Consider the following 24,403-nt stretch of genomic DNA (forward strand, 5'->3'; position numbering starts at 1 on the left):
CAGCACCACCTTGTCCTTGCACAAGACCAATAAATGTTCTTTATTTGACAAGGCCACCAGTTCAGAAACACAGCTGGCAGAGGTGATGGCAACAAGAAACGCAACCTTATGAGTGAGAGTGAGGGCAATATCCCTGATTGATTCAAAAGTGTTTTTTGGAGTGCATAGAGAACCAAATTCAGATCCCATGGAGTCACAGGGGAACAAACAGGGAAAGCCGTATGGGAGATACCCAGAACAAAGGTCTTAAAGAATGGAAGGTCTCTGAAACAAGACCAGACCTGACCTTTAATGCTGCTGGTCCTGACAGATTAGTAAAAAGCCAAGATTTAATCACACAGAGAATTTCCAGAGGTGAAAACTTCTGGCCACGCACCAAGCTTCCACATGTTGTGATAGACTTTGCAAAAAGCAGACACTGTAGCTTTTAGTTTCTTGGAAATAATCTATAAAGAGATGCCTTTGTCCATCTGAAACTGGGCTTCAACAGCAATGTCATTAAAACAAATGACCATGAAGGATGGTAAATCGGTCCTTGAGACACAAGATCTGGACAATCTGGAAGTGCCCCCAGAGCATCCATCAGGAGACTTATCAGGTCAAAAAACTAAATTCCATTGGACCAATGCAAAGCTATGAGGATCACTAGAATGCCTTCAATCTCGAACATGCAAAGCAGGGGAGGAAGGCATTTCAGAGGAGGGAAGGCATAGGAAATCCCAGAGACGCCAGAAAATCCACTGACAACACTAGAGATTTTCTGTACCTAGAGACAAATCTGTGCAGATTGTTGTTAAAACTGGAGGCCAAGAGGTCCACATTTTGGATCCCACAACAGTGACAGACATTCTGAAACACCTCCAGGTGTAGGGATCACTGTCCCAGGTCCAAGTGCTGCTGGCTGAGAAGCCTGCCAGTTGTCCATGCCTGAGAAGTAAACAGTGGACAAGGCTGGAAGTTCTGCATAGCACATGATTACCTCTGTTACTCGTACTGACAAGATGTCCAGTACTCTTCTCCAGCTCGATATGCAGGCATCCGTCATGCAAATCCGAGAAAAAGAAAAAAAGAGAAGAAACAAAGAAAGAAACAGAGTTGGATTCCTAAGCCACCAAGCCTGGGGCTACCTAGTACTTGGTGCCGTGCAAAACACTGAACTGGCTTGTCCCAAAATTATAGAATGCGTGATTGTAGGGGCCTGGACTGAAACTGGGCAAATGTGACCGCCTTAAAAAGAGCCCCAGGACTCTCGTACAGAAGCGGAGAGTTGTGAAGCTCCTGGACTACAGAGTAGAAGTCTCTGGAGTGGACAATTTGAAGCTTCTCCTGGGAAAGAAAATATCTTGATTGAGCAGTCTAGGACTAGACCCTGATATTCCAAGTGATGTGCTGGTTCCAGCTCTCATTTTGGACAGTTCAGGATGCAGCTGAACCTCTGAAAGCTACGTTGTCCGTGAGAACCCGTGCTGACTGTTCCCTCAGATAGGGGTTGACAAGGTATCCCACAACTAAAATGCCCTGAGAGCACAGTAAGACTAGTACTGGAGTGAGCACCTTTCTAAGCATCTGAGGTGCAGAAGAAAGGTTGAATGGCAGGGCCACAAACTGCACATGCAGAGGACCCACATCAAGAGGTAGGAAACGCTGGTGCGCTGGAAAAGTAAGGACATGCATGTACATGTCCTTGATGTCCAAGGAGGCCAGAAAGTCTCCCTGATGCAGAGAGACTATGAGACCTGGTGGATTCCATGCATAATTTCTGGGCCCGAACAAAGACACTATGGCGTTGAAATCCAATATGGGTCAGATGGGCCACAGGGCCTGCGGTAAAGACACCCTGTTCCAGAAGACCCGCTAGGACTGTATGGAGATCTGCTAATCTGTGCAGTGGCACGCGCAGGTTGGAATTGATAAGCCAGGGACATTGCTGCAAAAAATGTAGCTTGTAGCCCCTGGAAACCTTTCACACGCACACATCTGACCTGGGAGCTCCCTCACGCCCAAGACGCCATGTGTGAGTTGGAGAACTTGGAATTGCAATATTTATACACAGGAGCTAGACCTGGGTCTGGACTTAGGATTATGGGTCATGGAGTAAAAGAAGGGACACTTTTTTGGTCTCTAGTGAGGAGTGTGCTTTCCCAAACTGAGTCCTAACCTTCTTTGGCTGAGAAAGAAGAGTATCCTTGCCACTTGTGGCATCCTTTTTTGTTTCAAATAAGTTTTATTGAGTTTTATAAAGGGTACAAAGGAATGTAGTCGTACATACAAACAAACAATACAAACAAACTGACAAACACAGCAATACTGTGAGCCCATATCCGGGATTACAACAGGTATCAACATAACCATAAGTGTAAGCCTTCAATCCTCAATCCTGTTTATGGGGAAGAAGGTATGAAGAAAGTAGGGGGGGGGGGGGGGGAGAGCGCGCGAGGAGACAATCTTCAAGTCGGCGGGGTCCCCCATTGTCACGATCTGGTGTGGGAGTTTGAATGGTCAGTGAGGAAGGACAGAAGGGGGAAGAAGGGAAGGGAGAAGAGGGGGTGGGTATAGTTAGTAGGAGAGAAAGGTGGGGTTGGGTATGAGGGCATTGGGGGACGATAGGGATGGAGTGGGGTAACGAAAGGTGTGGGCTGAACCCCGGGTGCGTCCTCCTGTGTGCCACACAGGTCAGTGTGTGGCAGCACTAGGATCAAGCACCGTCCGAGTTTAAAACTGGGGTATGTAGGGAGCGGTCTAGCCCGTGGGTGGTGAGGGCGAACAAGGTGTAATTGGTTCGAGGACCGCTGCACTTGGGGGGTGGGTCTGTGGTGTCTAACTAGACGAGAGAACCCTGTAGAGTCCTGTATCACTCTGCAACCAAGCGGTATTTGTGGGCGAGGAGGAGAATGTGGTTTCAAGAGATTAGGTGTCAGTAGTGGGGGGGAAGACATAGAGATCGGCCAGCTGTCGGTGTTCGGGGGAAGTCGGGGGTTTTATGCTCCAGTCGTTATTTCAGCCATGGATTTTAGCATAATATCATTAACATGGTATAACATCAGAGTCTATTGATGCTCAGGCCACGCCCCCACTTGTGGCATCCTTAATCACTTAAGCTCTCAACTGTACACCGCCTATGGATCAGAGCAACTTACAACATTTCTGCTATGGGCCTATGAAATTTGGCAATAACGATCACTGAAGACAATAAAAACATTTTAAAAGTAAAATTACACTAAACTGATGACTCTGGTAAAAAGCATTGTAAAGTTATTAAAGGCTTTTTTGCCCAACTTCAGGTTTTATTTTTACGTGTCAAGTTGCTTCAACTGACATGTGCAGATCGCAGCTCATCCCTTTGATCTGCAGATGAATGAAACATTACATTGCATTTATTTATCTCACATCTGAACAGTGATTATAAACATTGTGTCAGATGGTCCTTTTTTTTGGACAGCAACAGCTGCTATAGTTACACAGCAACTCCAAACTGCAGGGAAGTGTGTGGGGGAAAAGCGACTGAGGGATAGGATCTATTACACACATTCTGTATACTTTTTGAAGTTTTTTGGATGTGTATAGCACGTCTATTGTCTACAACTGGATAATGAGGGCATCCAGGACAGCTCTGAGGAGGTGTTGTCACTTGAAGGGCATGCAGAAAACACGCTTTTTAGATGCAGGTTACAGAATCCAACACTGTAGCCAAATGGGAAATAAGTCAGAAGACCAACAACCCATCCATACTGTAGCTCAAGACTGTAGGCATGAGTTCTACATGCTTAATGGCCAAAGGATCAACTGCTATGGAGATAATATCCCTTCTAATAGCCTTAGACCATTTGGTCGGGGCTCCAGAGATCAAGGTCACCGCTAAAACAGGTTGCATCGTAGGACCTGCCAGGGAGAACAAGGTTGTGGACAGAGCCGTCAGCCACTTGTCAGAGGGGTTCCTAAAGATAGGTACATCCCCCAATGAGATGGCAGATGCCGTGTTAAGCTGGAATACTGCTGGATCTACAAAAGGGGCAGACGACTTTAAAACTTGACAACCAGCCTGTAGCCATTAGTAGCGCATTGTACCTAACTGGGGAGGGCTTTGTTTTAAAGTGGAGTGTACTGCATCAATATTACCTGAAATGGTTAGCAGAGTTTGGGAGTGATGGCAGAAGACGTTGACTCCTCAGAAGCAGGTTCCTCTATCAAGGACTACAGAGACTCAGAATCAAACAGAGTCTAAATGGCAGAGTCTTGTTTCCCTGAATGTATTATTTTTAAGAATCAGTAGCTAAACGGATAATTGATACTAAATATATTGAAAATATGAATGAACAGTGTATTAGGGGTATCGGTTTTAATATTTATTAAATTAATCAGAGTAATACGGATTCATAGGGGGGAATTTATCAAAACTGGAGCAGGAGCAGATTTGCACTATAATATGTCACATTCACAAAGAGTATAAAGTTCCTCTTACCAGGCCTTCTATTTCAGAAGTCATTGCTTTTATTGCCAGCTGGTGAGATTCCTGCGATTCCTCAGAGCATTGCTTCGCTTCAGTTCCCAGTTTCCCAATATCTACCTGCAGTTGTTTCACAGTTTCCCTGGATTTTGACAGTTCAGTCTGAAGATCAGCTAAATTCCTGAGTAAAACAGGCAAATTCAGAAACAAATATTTAACTCAGAGATTTAAAACCAAAACCCAATGCCAGCAGCCTTCTTTTATGGAAAGTGCTTCAGTTCTCTACACCAACCAGTCAGACTTTTTCAGTATTTTAACTTTGGTAAATAAACTATGACAACTTTTTTTTTTCTTTAATTTGTGGTTTGATCAGAGTTTAAGCAACTGTGGCATGGAAAGAACAGCACTTTTCCTCCATCATTTAATATCCTCCTTTTCTTTTACACATTTTCTGATCAAGACACACAGGATTTGATCCCAGTGCCGTTTTACTAAGACAGGTCACAAATAGATGTCTTTTATAGCATGGTAAAAACAAGGCAGGAGGTTTATTTCACAAAGCTTTAGTATAACAATAAGAATATTCAAATCTCATTGGATCCAACCAAAAATAACTTTTTTCTTTAAAAGAAGCATTCTTATCGTGCTATATTTGCTTTGCCAGTGCAGTCTAAAGTCTTTATTGCACATGCTTGTCCACAGGAGGACTGTTTACTGGACTGGTCAGCAGATAAAAATAACCTGCCATTATTAGGCTGTAATTTCTGAAAATGCCTATCCCCTGGCTTTCCTATTGGTGTAGGAACCAAGGCTGTAAACTAGGATTCACCAGCAGGTGAAGCTACAGCTGGGTTCAGAGTGGAGACTCCTCAGCATAAACATTGGAATCATATGAGGCAGTCAGGAAACCCCCCAACATTCATAGAAGGGAAATAAATGTGCTTTAGAAAACTATGCAACAAAGAAACAGCATTGAAAACTTGTCTGATGCCCTTTCCAAGGGGAATGCTTTTTCTTCCTCCTCACTTGAAGCCTCTATTTGTATGATGCCAAAACCAGGGACGGATACCTCTGTGTGAATTTTCACCCCAATCTCTCTCATCAACGTGGATAATACACTTCTGACTAAAGTTTTGTGCACTCGCCTAGACTCTACTCTGGGTACCCTTATAGGGGGTGACCAAGTGGACTTCATCCCAGGTTGACAGGCAGGCGATAACATCTGACGTGTTTCTACTTCATGTAGCCGAAACCTGGTACTTACCTTTGATCCTCCTGTAGTTGGATATTGAAAAGGGCTGTCGATTCCCTTCACTGTGACTTGCTTTCAGTGCTTCAGAAGTGGGAGTTTGGATCTCAATTCACTACTTGGGTTCGGGCTCTGTATTCGAACCCTACAGCACAAGTGAACTACGCGGGGTATCAATAGGACTCTTTTCCTATCAATGGGGACACAAGGCAGGGGTGTCCCTTCTCTCCACTTCTATTTGCCTTGGCTATAGAGCCTTTGGCCCACCTGATCCGTGAGTTTCCTGAGATCAGTGGAGTGGAAGTGTCTGGCTACCATCACAAACTATGTTTGTTTGCAGACCACGTTCTCCTATGCTTAAGTAACCCAGTGGTTCCCTTGCTTCCCTTATAGAAATTTTGTCAGCCTTTGGTGCCGTCTCATGCCTTCACGATAACCCAGCAAAGCCCAAGCCCCTCAACACTTCTTTGGCTCCCCAAACGTTCATATTAAGAGTTCCTTCAAATTCCCGTGGGTATTGGACAAGCTGCCCTACCGTAGATTTTTTTGACCAAGTCTTATGATACCCTGTATCAGGTCAACTACCTTCCACTTTACATACAGCTGCGGAATCTCCTAACCATCTGGAATTCATACAACACCTATTTTGACTAGGTAGTATGGCAGCAGTCAAAATGTCCTCCTACCCAAGTTTTTGTATTATGCTAGAGTTCTACCAGTTGAGATTCCTAAGTTTTGACGAGCACTGCAGACACAAATCTTGAACTTTGTCTGGTGCAATTCGAGGCCGAGGATTTCACAAACGACCCCATTCAGATCCAAGATTTTTGGTGGCCTGGGATAGCCCCACATGGTCAAATATTACTACACTGCTAAACCTAGACAGCTGACTATGTGGCAGGTGACTAAGGATGTTGCACTCTGGGTCTCAAAGAGGCTTGTCTTTGCCATCCTATCTCTGTTAACAACTTCTTGTGGCTGCACCCTCAGTGGCATGAGGTTGCTGCCCATGTGAAGCATTTCTCCACATTTGTGGGACAATGAAACAGCCTGGTGGATTACTCGCACCCCAGTCACACCCTAGATGCGGTTTAGAAGTGTAAAATGTAAATTCCTACTAAAAATTATTGAAACAAAAACTTGTCTGACAAGAAAGCAAATGCTGTTAATATTTTACATTTACTTTTAAAATGCAAAAACTGAAAGAAACATGCACATCTAAGCACCTTTCCCTAGACTGCAATTCGTGATTCAAATTTGAAAGCTGAGCAGAGCTGTCTCCTGAGGACTGGATCATTTCGGAGATTTGATTTTCCAGGTTTGCTTTAGCCTTCAATAAAGTTTCTTCTTTCTCTTCACCTTCTTTCACTTTCTTCTCCAGCACTAAACACAAATAATAACCACAAATGTACCTCTTAGGTTCAAATCCACAATTAAGGGAATGTATGTTAGATACTACACTAAAGAAACACACTCACCAGCACAAAGGGGCTGCAATTCATCCAGTTTCTTTGTTATTTCTGTGCATTGTCTTTCTCTCGCATTTAGTTTCCCCACGGTATCTAAAGAACAAGCAAAAAGGTGAACTGACATGTACATTTATTTGCTCATCATTATACATTTCCCTCTGGGACTCAAGGCAAGGTAGGAAGCTTTCGGAATTTGCAGTTCTAACAGAATATTTGAAGAAGGTCCTCTTGGCACTATTTCTGCCAAAACAGGCTTGGAGCAGTGCTCTGACAGCTACACCGCTCAACCAAATGAATTAAAGTACCCTGCATTTTGGTGCTAGTTAGTCTTTTCTACAGGATTTGAATTGAGGTTTAGAATGTGACCTTGCGCCCTTGCTCAATCTACCCAACTGTGTTGGAGTGTATATTAACTCCAACAATAAACGTCTAGAAAATGTTTGCAGGTCACAAACTATATTGCTTTTTCAAAAATCTGCACCTGCTCACCTTGCATAACTTTTTGTAGAGCCTTGGTTTCTTCAGTTGAGGAGTTAAATATTTTTTTCTAAAACAAAAACAGTAGATTACCACATACAATTAGTATGCATTAAATTGAAAGCTCTTACCAATTTAAAAGAAACACATTTTTCATTCTTGCAACCAGACAACACTATATCTACATTTCTCAAAGCTAAAAACCTAAAGTCTTTTAAATTTAAGTATTAGCAGCAACCTTACCAAATCCTCCATTTCCATGTCACAGGTTTCTTTGGCCTGAAGCAATGATTGTAAATTGCCCTCTAGGGTAGAAAACGTTTCATTACGGTCCTTCAACTGCTTCTGCAGTTCATTTGCCTATCAGAATGTAATGAGTGGAATAAGCAAATAAAAAGAACAAAAAAAAAAAATGAAATAAAAAAATGAAATAAAAAATGACCACAAAAATGGAAACAAGTACATAAAAGACACACTGTGTTGGATAAAATATTTAGAAAAGGCATGCAAAATTAAATAAAAATGTTGTTTTTTTTAAATTTGGCCACGTCATGGATGTGCTACAAACTTTGTTTGGTAAGGTCAATTTACTGCCTGTATGAATGTGTGCAAAAATGTTTAGTAAAATTCAGAGTTAGGACTTACCGGTAACTCTATTTCCATTAGTCTTCCAGGACAGCATCAGGAGATTCCATCTCCTGATGCTGTCCTGGAAGACGTTAGGGGAAACCCAAGTTTAGTTATCTGACCATGCTTCATGTTACACCCATACGGTGCTAGTCTGACTGGGGTTCTAACCAAAACAAAAGGAGCATAATCAAATGTGACCCATGGATACAGAGAACTATAAAAACACATTTTCACCATTTATTTTTATCCAGTTCATTAATCGTAATCCCGCTAAACTGTGGGCTGGGAATAAAGGGTCTACTAGGTTACTGCCTTCCGGCACAGAATTTGTGCCCAGCTCAGTCACGAGGGTCATGTTTAGAGTGCATCTCCCAATCACACACTGTGGAGGCAGGCAGAGTAAATCCAAGCAATTGAAATGATCAAAGTCTGCTGCACACAGACATTTAGCATCATTAACACTGAATAGGTCTTAAATTGTCTGCCATATTTTAACTATGTCACCCAGCAACCAGATGTAAACAGTTAATGGACTTTTAGCTGGAAACATCTAGTTGTGTCAAGGGGAAAAAAGGCAGCATAGAAAAAACACATTCCAAAATTTTCACTAGTGGGTAATTTATATAAACCAATTATGTACTTCATATTTTTGTCTGAAACTCAGGACTGAAAAAGTAAAGACAACATTGACATTGAAGACAAATTCACTTTTATGCTATATCTCCTCAAAGACATGATGTTCTCATACTAAGATCTGCAAACTTCTACTCTTCAAACCTGAAGACCTTAAACCCCATGTGGGCCTATATAGACTATCATTGTGGATTTACCCAGAGTACCGGGCTTGCAATGTCTCCGTTACCTTGGTTTCAGCATCATGCAGCTTAGTTAAGGTATCTTCTATTTCTATTAGATGTTGCTCTTCTGCTGTATCCAGTTTAGATTGAAGAGTTTCAAGCTCAGATTCTTTTTCTTCATTAGAAGATTGTAATTTTATCTTCAAAGCATCTATCTCTTTAAGTCGTTCAGCTCGCTCAGCCTCTTGCTTAGACTTGAGCTGTTCAATTTCTTTTTGATGTTCTAACTTGAGATTCTCTATCTTTGCTTTAAGCTCTATTAATTCAGAGTTCCCTGTAAGTGTGCCTTTGCTAAATGAAATGGTCAGCTCTTCCATTGCTTGCTGATGTGAACTGATTGCAGAGTCCAATTTTGACTTCCAAAGTTCTATCACGTCTGCATTCTCCTTGCTTGCATGGCTGAGCTTTACTTTCAAGCTCTCATTTTCTTTAGATATCTTTTCTACTGAGGCTTTTAGAGATACAACTTCTCTCTCATGATCACCTTGCGTACTCTCAAGCTTGCTTTTGAAGCACTGAAGCTCTTGCTCATGTTTCTTGTTAAGTTGTGCAATATTTTCTTGTAGAGAATTTATTTCTTGCAACAATGAAAGTGATGTGTCCACATCACTAGTTTGTTTGCTACATTCTACAAGCTTCAGACGTAGGTCTGCTACCTCTTTTGTTTTCAGCACCAAGTCTTTCTCTAATTCCATGATACGAGATTTTTCAGAGACAGTAGCCACCTGCGATAACCATACATTAAGGAAGCAAAGAAACAATGATTAAATTAAGAAACTGACCCAGGCAGAAAAAATAAAACATTAGAAAGATGCTTAATTATATCACAATTATTTATAATAGGTGTACAAGAGGCCCATAAAATTCAACCAACATTAGAAAGAGCAATGTTCCACAGGTGGTCAAAATCTTGGTGGATATTAGGATACTAATGTGTAAACAGGCTTTTTAGAAGACAGTTTTTATTTTCAGTGAAATAGTCTTGGTGATATACAATGTTCCAACCATCTTTGCACCTTGATTTCTGCACTGTTGTTCAGTGCAAGCAAGGTTGTCACACACCAACCAAATTTAATGCTACCCCTACACTGCAAGGGTTAAGTGATCGTTCGTGTTAAACACACCCAAAGCTCCCTCCAGCCTGTCTCCCCCTTCCTGCAGCACTGGAATCTTTTTTAGCGTCCTTAAGGGCTTGTTCACACGACGTCCGGATTCTGTCCGGACCAGATCCGTGCGCTCATGCACCCAACATGCATCCCAATGTATCCCTATGTGTTTTATGGGCTACAGTTCTCACGAGCGCAGTCCGTTCCGGACAGAGAAAATACTGCATGTCACATTTTGTCCAATCCGGGTACGGTCCGGAAACGCAAAACACGTCAAAAACGCACTGCAGCTAACATACTGACAGCCCCACTCCACACTGGAACGTGTCAAAAACGCATAGCACCGCGTCTGCAGATCTGCTCCGGACATCGTGTGAACAAGCCCTAACTCTTTACACTGTGCATAGACATGATGATTTACGGGACTATAGACCGCTGCAGAGGAGGGGGAGAGATGTTGGAAGGACCGGTCTAAGAAGCCGGCTCGGAGCTCTGGGTGAGCATAACTTTTGTTTTTTACCTTAACACAAACGAGCACTTAACCCTTGCAGTGCGGGGGTAGCCCCACTACACTGGTTAATAGAAAAAAAATATTCTTTAACTACTTGGCCTATCCTGAAGAAATGTAGAGAATCATGGATGTGATGAAAGCAACAAGGTGGTGATTGCAGTAAAGAAATCTCTGGACCGAATGTAAAGCAATGTTCAGTATAAAAGGCACACAGTATCTACACAAAGCCACAAACCTCACCCAGGTCTAGACACTCAGGAGTAAAGTAGTCAATAAAAACAGAAGGTGCTCCACTATTTTAGAACTTCTTCGATCATAAGATGTTCTATGGTCCCTAGAATTGATTGCAGGCTCTTGACTATATTGGCTTGGCTATATTCTACATCAAATTTGTTATTTTTTATAGTAATTTATAGCCTAGCAAAACAATTAAAAAACCTAACTTGAAAGACAAATCCAAAATGACAAGAAATGTATATCAAATAAGTAACAAAAAAAGGATTCTGAAACAATTACCTATGAGTATAGAATGAACCAACCATTTGTAAGCCAAAGCACAACACTATTTCCCATAACCATAGCAAAAGTTCAAAATCATGCATATATTAGTAATGCTAACAGCTTCGAAAAATCCTTGTCCTTAAGATCTATTCAATACAGAAGAAAAAATGGTAACTGATAATATAAGCCCAACAAAAAAAAACACTTGGCATCGGTCACAAGTAGATCCACCAACACTAAATGCAGTGTTAATATTCTCACGTTTAAAGCTAGCAGGTTGTTACAGGTTACAAACATTTAATGAAGCAGACAGAGTCCAATATGATTGCTCTGAAAAATAACATCTTTAGAAAACTGGAAAAACACCACTCAGGGATTCCTAAAAAGTACATTAAAACACTCATTCTATCAGGAAAGCAAATCCTCATTTGAGGCCCAATATGTGGCACAATTATTCCCTTACATATAAAAAGAAATAAAAAGGCAATTTCTATCTTACTTGTCAAGGAGGTTAAAGGTGACTAAATCTTTCACATACATGCTTTGCAAGTTAGTTCCCAAACATTTACAGACAAACTGTCATGCAACACTTTAAACGCCACTTTTAAACCAGAGCTAAATATTACAAAAAGCATATGTATTAGTAACTGCATTACCTACCACCCCAGGCAATAAACATTGATTTCAGGCACAATACTTACTTTTACAGAAACAGGCCTTGGTTTGGGCTGCAAATAACAAGAAAGGTCAACACAATGCCAACAAGGCTATCTGAAGTCCTTATACCAATATCAAGTTCAATAAATGATAGTTCTAAATCTGTCCTGCTCATCAAACCTATCTGATATTAAAGCAAACATGAACTGTAAGATAAGAATACAAATAATAGCACTGCATTGAATACAACATATGGAACAATCTGTTACAACTGTGAATAAGACTCTCCATTATCACCACTGAAAACCAAGCAAACACTGATAATTTGGCTTCTGGTTGGTGCCGAAAGACCCTGCTGCAGGGTTGTGCTTGTTGTCAATGGTTGATTTCACCTGTTGCAGACCGTCTGCACGTGCACAGTAAAATGTTAAACACAGGCTTAAAGTAAAGGTACTGTAAGAGATTGGAACACTGTATGGAGAGGGATTGGGCACATTTATTAGCCAACTTCTTGTTAGATATTTGCATATTGAAAGAAGTGGATATTAAGTGCTTGTCAGTGTGGATTGCTAAAAGTAATGGATGCACAGTTACCCAATTCTAGATCACTATAATTACACCTTGATTTTTACATCCACTTCAAAATATGAGTTTTCTGCAAAGTTTCAGATGCCCAACCTAAACAATCTGCTACTTTTGTAAACGTCCACTGTAGAATAACTATGAGACATTGCAGTGCATGGGCATATGTAGTGGGAATTGTACTACCACATCACCAACACACCAACTGTGTAATGTCCACTAGCCCAAGACATTTATACCACATACAGAACCAGATTACCAGCAGACAATTTACCACCACCCAACTACATCCCAAAACTGGGATATCAAGGGACAAAATAATTTTTTTTTTTAAATAAAAAAGTATAAATATATAAAAGTCCTTAAAGTGGCCAGAGTACCATCAGTATATTGTGAAATGTTGATACTACAAACCGTTCAGTGTTTTGGGGTTTCTTTTTTTTTACATTGTGCTCACATATTACTACTCAGTGGAAGAATCAGCCTATTTCTCTTTAACCATTGTTCACCTAAACTGCATGCATGGGAGCCAGCACCTTGATCGCATACACCCACAACCATCAATTTGCCTCTTTCTAACAGTTATTGCCAAAACACAATAATCACAGATTTAAGGCTAATGTACATGGGATGTGGAGACCGGTTAAGGCCAGTCTGTGAGCAATCTGCACTTCTGCTTGTATTCTGCTATACAAGTTAATGCAAATTCATGGGAAACGCACAGTAAACACAGGTAAAAAGCCTAAATGCATTTGCACCTAAAATGTCAATACAGCAATTGTGCTGTCAGAAATGTTACCACTTTAATTATTATTCACTAATCTCAATGCGAACAAATTACGTACTCAATGTTACATGTCAACACAGTCCCAATGCATGTCCCAATTAGGGCAGGCTGCATTCTTTCTTTTCACCCAATACGTTGTAGCGTGTGTTAAAGTACACTTTGCAGGAAGAAAGGAAAAAAAAACCAACATGGTACATCCTTGCAACAAAGCACTATGCAATGGAAAATCCCATGCAAGCATGTGTGCATTATGTGCAGACTAACACATACACTAAGGTGTGAATCAGGCCTTAGGTTCTGTGTACAAGGGCTTGTGTTTGCATCAGTACCTTCTACTATCAGTATGCCTCAGTTATGTAGCAAAGCAGTACCGAGAGAATCAGCATAAAGATATAGGGGTGGTCTCCAAGAAAGGGATTTTATGGAGAGTACAAAAATTCAATTTTCTATCTCATTCTTTGAGGGATACAGGAAGTCTTTAAGGTTCGGCACATGTAAAAGCAGTCCAACTGAGGGCTGTGCAACACAGCAAGCAAACTATATTAGGCCCAAGAAAAAACAACTAGGTACTGCCTGCACCTCGAAGTGCCACCTGAAACCTAATCAAGAAGTTCTGGGCCTCACCACCACCTTGTGCTGATGCAAAACTAGAAAGGGTTCTTTGCAAGATGAGGCCACAAGTTCAGACACTCGCATTACAGATACAACCTTGTGAATGACAGGAGAGAGAGAAAGGTCTCCAATTAGTTCAAGTTTTATTTTTAATCAGAAAGCATCAGATTCTGCTCCCTTGGAGTCACAGGTGAATCGATGGGAGGTGCCATGTAAGACAGCCCCCGTCTTAATGAAAGAGTAAGAGGCAAGCGGCCTCTGAACAAGGATAGGAAGGTCAGAAACCTGGCCCTTGACCCAGCTGCAGGAAGGGGAGGATTTATTCCATGAAGAAACATTTTGGGTGGAAGCGCTAGGACTCAAACCAAGTGAAGCATGCCTCTCATGCTCCATAACAGACCTTTAGAGAAGTAGACTTGGAGGCTATTGGCATCATAGGAATCACAGACTCCTAAGGCCACCGGGAAGCAGGATGACAAAATCGGACCATGGGATAAAAGATCCCAATGATCTGGCAGAGCCTTTAAAGCTACAGGCAAAAAAGTCTTCGGAGGTCAGCATACCACATCCGTCTGTGCCAGTCCAAAGCAATAAGGATCACCCGAATGCACTCCATATTGATTATGCAAAGCAGATGAGGAAGACATTCCAGGGAAGGAGAGGCATAGATCTGGGTGTACTGATACCACAGAGACAACAGAGCATCCACTGCTTCCGTTAGAGGATCTCTATATGTGGAGATGAACCTGTTCAGTTTGTTGTTGAACCTGGAGGCCAGAAGGTCTACATGCAGTGTACCCCACCTGTGACACAGGTCACGGAACATCTTTGGGTGAAGGGATCACTTCCTCGGTGCAGGCGCTGCACATAGTTGGCAAGGCTGGAATGTGAAGTTCTGCTCAGGACATGCTCTGTTCAACTTCTCGTTTCTTCCAGATGATCGATTTACGCCACCACAGTGGCACTGTCCAACCTAATCTGGATCAAATGACCCTCCAGCAGGATTATCCAACGCTGCCTATACAGCCAAAGCGCCTGACGGTCCAGGAATTTGATTGGGAGATAAGACTCAGCTAATTACAGAGTCCCCTGCACCCACAGGTGCCCAGGACTCATGTCTGGCATCCGTTGTGACAGGAGACAAGGCTGTAGCCAAAAGAAAGGATAAATTGCTCTATTGCATAGCTCTGGAATGAAATTAGGTAAATGGTACTGCCTCAAAAGAAGAATATCATCAAATCTTGGACTCAGTCAAAGCCACATTGTCCAACAGAGCCCGTGCCGACTGTTTCCTCAACAGAAGATGCCACAAGAGCACAGGAGGGATATTATTGGGACCAGCATGTTGCTGAATACCTGAGGTACAGAAGAGAGGCTCAAAGGCATTGCCTCAAACAGATATTGCAGGGGCCCCACTGCAAATCTTGGGAATCACTGATGTGCTGGAAAAGACGGGATATGTAGGGAAGAATCTGATGTCAATAGAAACCAAAAGGCCTCCCTAGTGAAGGCAGACACGTAGATTACGTGTGGAATTTCTGGACCAGTATGAAGAAATTCAGAGCTTTATAATGCAGAATAGGCTGAACGCCTCTTTGTGCTTAGGAGCACAGTTTGTAACCTTGGGATACCACCTTCTGCACCCAAGCAAAAGAGATCCAAACTGTCTAAGCATCCGCAAAGGTTAAACCTGAATTCCAGCTTTAAAGATTCATATATATATATACTTACACTGGTCCAGCTTGGCACAATGTAAATATTTATTTTTATCTATCACGGGCAAGGCCACGGGGATAGTGTTATACATCGTAGTAGCTGCAGCTTTTACATTGTGGCAAGCTGGACCAGTGCAAGTATATATACATTTTTAAAGCTGGAGTTCAGCTTTAAAGAACATACCACCACTCTGGAAAGGAGAGGTGCACTCTGATGTAGAGGGAGGCTTGTGGATTTAGCAGACTGTGTGCCAGACTTTCCAAGTAGACTAGCAGCCAAGCTTGGAGGATCTTAATGAGAAGGTCAAGGTAGTTGTGAAACAAGACATGTCCTAACATTCAGAGGAGGGAGAAGCCTTCACAGTCCGATCCTTAGGATTTGAAGTGGAATTTTGATATTAAATTTCAAACAATTGATATTAACATTTTATTAATAATTTTTATAATAGTTATGTATTAGTTAAAAGCCCTAGATGTTGCAGACCACCTTACAGACATACTGTAAACATTTAACTAATAAAGTTTAGATGAACACTAAAAAGTATACAAGACACATTCGGCACGTGAGCATGCGTCAGTCCATTTGCTTGGGCTGAGATAAAATTCATATATAAGGGTCAAATTAAGAGACATACTTTCTGCAGGAATGTCAGATTTATGGTTAGTTGCAGTAGCGTAGGCCTTGGCAGCCAATCATACTATAGCCTATATCGCTCTATTTCTAAATTTCTTAAAAATGTGCCTGCGGGCCTCTATTCACTGAACTGATTGTTCCAGGCTGCAGTTGTCATCATTAAATCTGCTAAATCAAGTTTCTGCCTGGTCCAATCCTTTGCAATACTACTTTAGCTTCTTTCCACCAAGTAAGATGGGTGCTCTTGCCACCATAGGATGCTCAATGATGTTGTCAACAACTGTTCCAAAAGGCATTGTGCCTCTAAGACCATGCGGATCAAACACTTTTTACCCAAGTGTTCTGCAGTTGAGTACTTTAGCTAAAGTACCCTACGCATATGTACCGACATAAGAAACGAGATATAAGATGGGAGGCTTCCCACAAAACCATGACAGCTGAAATTTAATGTTACAGCCATCAAACATGGTTTGACAAAGAAAAGCGCAATAGGACCCGCCAGTGAGAACATAACTCTAGAAAGGGCTTCCAACCGCTTAACCGTTGGGTTCTTAATGACAGGCGTGTCCTCTACAGAAATAGTAAGCGCCTTCTAAAGGCAAGACATTACTTGATGTCTTGCCTTTAGACGGCTAATAGGTGCTTAGGGGGAACATACAGTTATCGAGATGCTTCCAATCTCCAAAGAGAAACAAACAGTTTTGAAAAGTGGATTCAAAGGGAAATTCTTCACCGCATTAGGAGTTTTAAATGACTCAAGGCTGGGAACTGTGGTACACACTGCATCAGAGCCAAAACAGTCTCCTTTAACCCTTTTGTTGCCGCTGAAGTATCTCATACATCGGTGGCAGAGGAACCCTGTGAATGGGCTAGAGCCGCCGGGACTCTGTTAACATGTGTAAAGCCAACTGTCAGCTCTACACTGGAAGCGATTCTGGCAGCTAAGCTGCCGCCAGATTGCTTCCAGGGTCCTTCACTAGGCGTGCTGCAAGTAGCCCTGGAACTGTTAGTAGAGGGGGGTTGGGCAACCCTAGAATAGCTAAACTGTCTCCGACCGCAGTATCTAAAATCAGACATGTTGTAAATGCATGGCAGGAAGATAACATATAGGTTCAGGGTAAGAAATGAGGCCTCAATACTTACAAAACCCAGACAGCTAGTAACAGGTAAAGGTTGGATGGCCGAAGGTGACGGGAAAAAAAAATCACTGTAAGCAGGCAGCAGGAATGGATTGAAGAATGAAGTTCCATGTGGCTCAAACAGGAGCAGAAGCAGCGGGGAGATGCTTCCTCAATGCTGTATTGCAGAAAAGTGTGACGACGATCCTACACCCAACAGATAATGCTATTGCTTAAACCCACACCATTAAACGCCTTCCAAGGCAAAACCATTAGGAAAAGGGAATAATGGAGCACAGATGACAAATAGCACCTTGCCCCAAACCCTGTGTAGCTGCAAGCACTATAAGAAGTGGTACCCTCTGAATGTGTCAAATTATAACGAATGTGCTGCGCTTCATCTAGAATAAATACACAAATCTCTATAATAAAAAGGTGCTAAACAATACATGCAATCAAAGTGTTCACAATCGCTCTTCTTGTAAATATCAATCCTAAATAATATCCCTCTGGAAAGTTCAATCATATATTACGTGTTCAGATGTGCACAAATGTGGAATCACACGTACAAAGTGCTCAAGATTTGTCCCAAGTGCACCACACTCTTTATCATTCCACTGCGAAGGTTTTTTATACAAAGTCCATACATCAACTCCAATTATCACCCATCCGTCTTTGCACCCAGAGAATACGGTGACACGGTGAGAAAGTTGTCAGGCATACATTTTACTTGAAGTTTTATGTCAACTTTCCTTATGTGAATTCTTTTAAATAAAGGAGTTTTTTTAATTTTTCGGTTTTACGCTATGGGCTGTTTTTATATTTTATTGGATATGGTCGTGATGACATGCTGACGTAATTTCATGTGTAACGATTGTGGAGAGACGGCCTTTGAATGATCGATCGATTGGAGATCCTATAAAGCAATTTTAGAACCGCTTAGGTCTACTTATATGGTGAAAGGCCCACTGAGAGGGGGAGCACCTGGGTGATAATTGGAGTTGACGTATGGACTTTGTATAAAGAACTTTCACAGTGGAAGGATAGAGTATGGTGCACTTGGGACAAATCTTGAGCACTTTATATGTGTGATTCCACATTTGTGCACATCTGAACACTGAATATATGATTGAACTTTCCAGAGGGATATTATTTAGGATTGATATTTACAAGAAGAGCAATTGTGAGCACTTTGATTGCATGTATTGTTTAGCACTTATTATAGAGATTTGTTTATTCATTTATTGTTCTAGATGAAGCGCAGCACATTATTATAATGGAGCACAGAACGAGAAAAAAGTGCTAGCAAAAAAACAGGCTAGTCTTTTACACAGCAAATCTGAAGAAAAGGCATCCATCCTCCTCGGACACTACTAAAAACAAAAACTGAAGCATGAACATAGAAGGGCTGGCCTGGGCTGTAATCTGAGCTGGCCTATAGGGATTTTGTTTGCCAGTTTTGAATCTGCATGTAGGTGGCAGTATAACATGAAAATTAAAGGCTTCCTGTGACCCATAATAGATGAGGAAAAGATAAAACGCATTGTAAAAACAAATTGCACACAAGCAAGTGTACATAATATTTGATATAACCAATTATAAAATTTTAAGTAATACACCCAGTCACAAGATTATCTTTTAGAAACCGATACTGTAAAAAAAAAATAAAACTAGATTACCAACAGTAAACCCAAAGAGCAGATACTGGCCAAGATAATTTGCTAACTGTATCCTTTTCAGTTTATGTAATGTATAAGGGTTATCTTTAGTTAAAGGAATTGGTAAACAGTAAATAATGAAACATTACAGTGTGAAGGGAGAAATGAAAAGCTATACCAAGAGAATATTGTTTTAGTCAAGAAAGAGACATTAATATTTTGTAGCACAACAGCTAAAGAAAGGCTTGGATTGTGTCTGTAAAATTATTTTAAAAAAAAGAAAAGTGCACTTATTTATTTTTTTGCTCCCCTCCCTCGACATAAAATCCAACCCTTCCCCTGCACAGATGCAAATTTACAGTGATTTGACACCCTGAGAGACATGTAAACAATCCCTAAAGGCCGCGGGCATCAGATCAAGGTAAATATACATCTGTAGAAGAGAAGAGTGGTATCTGTCAGGTCAGGGGGAGCGAGTGTAAAAAAGATAAGTACACTTGGTTTTACAGTGCACTTATCCTTTAAGGCCAAAGACTACATTTGTTATTGTACCATGACAGTATCTGCTGTGGCTAGAGAAACCTAGTGAAAAAAAAGTGTGCTGTGTTGGGAGAGTTTCCATGAAATATTGAAAACCATTACCCTAGTGTCTTCTAACTCTCTCTGAAGTTTGTCAGCTTTGGTCTTTTCAAAGAGCAGGCTCTGTTCAAGCTCCTTAATGCGGGCATGCTCCAGTTTGGTCTGCGTCTGTTAGTAAAAAGGGAGAGGAAGAGAACACAACAGTGCCACCATCACATGCCAGCACGAGAGGTAGGAGCCACATGCAGGCCGTGCTCCGGCACGATCGGACCATTGATGAGCAAAGATGCAGTGGGTAAATAACAGAAGAGAGGAGGATGGCTAGATGATTCTTTGATGAGTGATCAACAAGAAAAGTGGGAAGAAGTTGATGGTGAAAGACAAAAAAGAAAGGCAATAAGTAGAAACACAGGACAGGTGCATGCAGCAAGTAGAATTAGTTTATTTTTCAGAAAAATAAATGCATTAGCATAAATTTAGAACATTATAACTTTTGCAAGCAATTATTTAATAATCTGCATTTTAATTTTTTTTTTTTAATCGAGAGAAAAAATATATTTAGTGACTTAACCAGTGGTGAATGTGTATTAAGACTACACAGTATTTTTTTTAAACAATTTAACTGGGCAGAAATTTGCTTTTCTGCTTTAAACATTTAATACAAAAAAATGGCATTCCTTGGTATCTGTATTACAAAGGACTGCCATGGTATTCTTTAGCAAGTTCTACTAAAACTGTCCTGTCAGTTTTCACTTTTTAAAAATTTAAATAAAAAAAAACATCTTACCAACAGAAAAGTTTGTGGAATCTTTTTTGGCATGCAGTTTGTTTTTATCTAAAGACCCTTGGACAACCATCCAAATGTATTCAACATGCAATTTCATATTGCATGTATGCTGGTCAATTCCCTTTTATTGCCTACAAGGTAGTAACAGGATATCCCCAAGCTATCTGTATTCATTTCATCTCTGTTAATAAAATAAAGGTGAACATTAGGCAAAGGTCAACAAAGGCCTACCTTTGGGACTGTGCCCCATATGCAGTAACAATGTGACTATGCAGCAACCTTGTCCAGTGTATATCCAAATTCAGAGACTGAATTGGTTAAAAGAGCCCGACTACCTAGATTTATTTATTTTATGAGAAACGGGAGCTTCAACAATGTTTAGATTTTAACAATACAATTAAGGGGCAAAGTTGTGATTCTCTTTTTTGTGACTAAGTTTAGGATATTGCAGGCAGCATTTTTTCCATTTGGTGCCGAGATATTAGAGCCACACTTAAGAAGGGCTTTATAAAAGGAAACGTTAGTGTTTGAAATAGGAATATTTCAGTTGCCTGTAGTTAATAACAGAAGCATGCACCAGTGAAAAAGCTTGCGTTTTTAAAGCAGTGATTAGCATTTAACCAAGAATATATATTTATTAATAGATTTGGGCCATGTGAGAATTTCCTCAATTGTCGATGGGATATTCTGCAGTGCCTATTGGTTTACCTATCAAAACTGTGAAAATAACTAAATTGGGGGAGGGAATGGAAGGATGATAAAATAAAAATGTAACAAAAAAAAATGTGAACTGAAAAACTGAAATGTCCATTTTTATACAAGCAATCAACATTGTCATATACAGTTTTATGACAAAAATTGGCTAACTAACAGAGCTGTAAGCCATTTATTTCAATTAATTTCACTACAAAACCTAATTGCCATTTCTTGAAGAAAGCACAAAAGGAAAGAAAATAGTTGTATTTTTGGATTTGCTGCTGTAGATATGTTTACAAAACTGGCATTGAGTCAACAGACCTGCTTTAACAGAGGATTTAAAGAAAATGATTTCAAGTCAATACCAGTTTTATAAGCATACAATAGTATAGCTTAATTTCAGATAGTACAAAGCAATAGCAAGCAAGATGCATTACCAACCAGAAGAGATGATGGAACTATTGAGTTTTTACTCGCAAGCTTGGCACTTTCCCAATTTGGAAGGCTATTTTGTAATACAAACTCTTTAGAACACTCCAATTAATAGCTTGTAAATGCTTTCCCTCTCACGTATAATTATCAGTGCAATATACATCATAGGGTTGTCCCTAAATAAAGATAATTTTTACCTCTAAATCACCCTTGGTAATAGACTCTTCTTCCACACGGAATTGAAGATCTTCAACTTTTCTGTAAACAATTAAAAACTACTTAGTTAGTTAATGTGTCAAGCAATAACAAATATTGTCCTTTTTCAGTTAAGGTTTTAATAGTTATTGCAACTTTAGTCTCTTACTGATCAGTTGAATGATACAAACAAAGAAACATTGAAAGGGAGAAAGAGCGCAAAAAAGAATGAGTGAGCGAGAGAGAGAGAGACTCGCTCCCCATTTCCCGTCTTATATTATCCCCCAACCTGATAACAGTCTTGGACTTTCCTCACCCTATACTATCCTTTACCCCTAATGTTCCCCCCAGTCCAACCCATAATAATGCTTCAATTGCTTTTACTATGCCAGCATGCATTTGGACCTGCCAATTAAGCATCTTTTGAAAACGGAGAGGGAGAAACATTGAGGCTGCCATTGCAGACTTCAGTCTGCATGTATTAGCTGCTCGGCTTTCACACAGACCCTCTTGCTTTAAACAAGGCTATTGCCCGCTATATGTTGAGAGAGCAGAGCCGACAATACTGTTGAGATCCACCCCGCTGGCTGAGTCAGCACTGAAGAAATGGGAGAAGGGAAGAGGGAAATCCCTGTGGGGAGCAGTGACTGACATTCACCGCTCTCTGCAGGGAGAAGATCGAGACGTCAGCGATCGGCGTGTTCACTGACTTCCCGATTAATAGAGCCGACCTGTGACAGCCTCAGTGTCACAGGTCGGCTTGAATTATGGGGATGAGTATTGTTCACTGACCGTGACATTAAAAAAAAAAAATTGTAATGCCCAATTCAAAGGAATAGGTAACTTTTAAGTTTTGGGCTCCTCTAAATATCTCCCTGCAGACTGATCTGCGCAAGAACCCATACTGTTATGGGCCATGAGTTGTATGGTTCTTAGCATATAAGCTTACCAAGGGGAAAAAGACAACAGCAACACGCTGCCAAGAACATTAATAACCCCAACAGGGAACATATAAAAGGCATGCCTATTGAGACACAATAGGGCCATACGGAGGACCTTACTACCAAAACTGGCATCCGCATTAGCCTAAACATCCCCCTGGTAGAACTTGTCAAAGTATGAGAGCAGATAGCAACCTTACAGAATTGGGATACTGAAACCTGATGCTGAAAAGCCCATATTGCACTAATAATTCTAGTAAAATGTGCCTTGACCAGAAAGTGTGGAATGTTCCCCTTTAGCTCAAAGGCCAGATTGATAGTCCTATGAATACATCTAACAGTAGTGGAGCAGTAATGGGGTTGCTCCATCCGGGGATCCTTATGGATAATGAAAAGGGAGTCCAGGCCAGACTGGGGATAAAAAGGTGTCCCACACAGTACTTCCTAGGATAGAACTTCCTGGCTTCAGACCTAGTAAACTTCAGGTGCAATGATAGACCTAGCTCAATTCCCTAAGCTTTAGGAGACCGACAGGCCTCTGTGTGTCAGGACCTGGGCTTCAACTCTCCGTTAACACTGCCAATGACAAAGATGTAGGGTGGGATACTGGTGCTTAAGACAGGTGGTCTGGACGATCCAGTAGTGCCCACAGAGTTTGCCTGGAGCTTTACTGCATCCAAGTACCACAATCTCCTGTGCCAGTTGGAGATCCCCAGGATGCCCTCTGTCTTGATCATGCAAAGCAGGTTAGGCAATGGTATTAAAGAAGGGAAGGCAGAGAGCAGGCTCAACTTATCCTACTCAGTCACAAAGGTATCCACTGAAGCCTGGAAACCCTGGACCAGACAACGAACCTGTCCAGTTTGTTGTTGAACTTGGGTTACAGGATGTCTATGTCCAGCAGCCCCTACCTACAACAAAGGGCAAGGCGCTGACAACGGAGGTAGTCCGCCTGCTAATTTTCCTTGCCTGGAATGTGCATGACAGACAGGGCTGTAACACAAAGTTCTGCTCAGATCAGAATCAGGCCTGCATTTTTTAAGCTGTGCGAAGCCTGGTGCCTCCCTGATGGTTGATTTAAGCCATGGTGGTGGTGCTGTCCAACTGAAACCTGCTGACCCTGCAGCTGGGAAGTCCAGCATTGAAGAGTCAACAGATTCAATCTGAACTCCAAGATGAGCTGAACCCAGAGGCTCTCGAGGAGTCTGCCCCAGGCTGGTATTCATGAGCAACTTCATTAGAGAAAGGATTTACCTGCGAAGGAAGACTCTGAACAGTACCATGTCCAAGACTAAGCCCAGATACTCCAAGCAATTAGAAGTCTTCAGCATTGACTTCTAGAGGTTTAGAATATATCCAAAGCTCCGCAGGGTTTCTTTTGTCCACTGAATGTTGGATGATGGGGCTTGTGCAGGCTGCCTTCTGAGGAGGAGGTAGTCTAAGTAGCCCACTAAGAGACTGCCCTGGGACCAGCGCAGGGCAAAAACCTTGGTGAAAATCTAGAGCAGGGGTAGCCAGGCTGTAGGAGTAGGAGGCTGACATAAGGAATGTTCATCTTTCAGAACACCGAGAAGGCTGACAGATGTCCACCAACATTTAAAAATAGGGGCAACCCTTTACTGTGTAGAATTCTTGTACCTGGACTTAGTGGCATTGGAGGACCATCCCTTGCAATAGAACTGTTTGCCCTGCTTGGGCCTAGAACAGAGCAGGAGCAAGCAGAAGATTTCTTCAACTTCTTCAGAGGCAGGAATGTGTCTTAGCCC

At 41.4% G+C, this 24,403-nt stretch overlaps 1 protein-coding gene across 1 annotated transcript in view; it reads right to left on the reverse strand.

Moving 5' to 3' along the window:
• CLIP1 (CAP-Gly domain containing linker protein 1) overlaps positions 1 to 24,403 on the reverse strand; it is a 126,410-nt gene that overhangs the window by 49,773 nt on the left and 52,234 nt on the right. The window contains exons 8-15 of the mRNA XM_018557458.1: positions 21,699 to 21,759; positions 19,650 to 19,754; positions 9,132 to 9,851; positions 7,883 to 7,999; positions 7,652 to 7,709; positions 7,172 to 7,255; positions 6,920 to 7,076; positions 4,460 to 4,625 (exon numbers count right to left, since the gene is read on the reverse strand). Of these exons, the coding sequence (XP_018412960.1) occupies positions 4,460 to 4,625; positions 6,920 to 7,076; positions 7,172 to 7,255; positions 7,652 to 7,709; positions 7,883 to 7,999; positions 9,132 to 9,851; positions 19,650 to 19,754; positions 21,699 to 21,759 (1,468 nt within the window). The remainder of the gene's footprint in view (positions 1 to 4,459; positions 4,626 to 6,919; positions 7,077 to 7,171; positions 7,256 to 7,651; positions 7,710 to 7,882; positions 8,000 to 9,131; positions 9,852 to 19,649; positions 19,755 to 21,698; positions 21,760 to 24,403) is intronic.

This window comes from Nanorana parkeri, unplaced genomic scaffold (genome assembly GCF_000935625.1).
Source record: "Nanorana parkeri isolate BGI_ZX_2015 unplaced genomic scaffold, ASM93562v1 scaffold13, whole genome shotgun sequence".
In the NCBI taxonomy this organism is placed as follows: Eukaryota; Metazoa; Chordata; class Amphibia; order Anura; family Dicroglossidae; genus Nanorana; species Nanorana parkeri.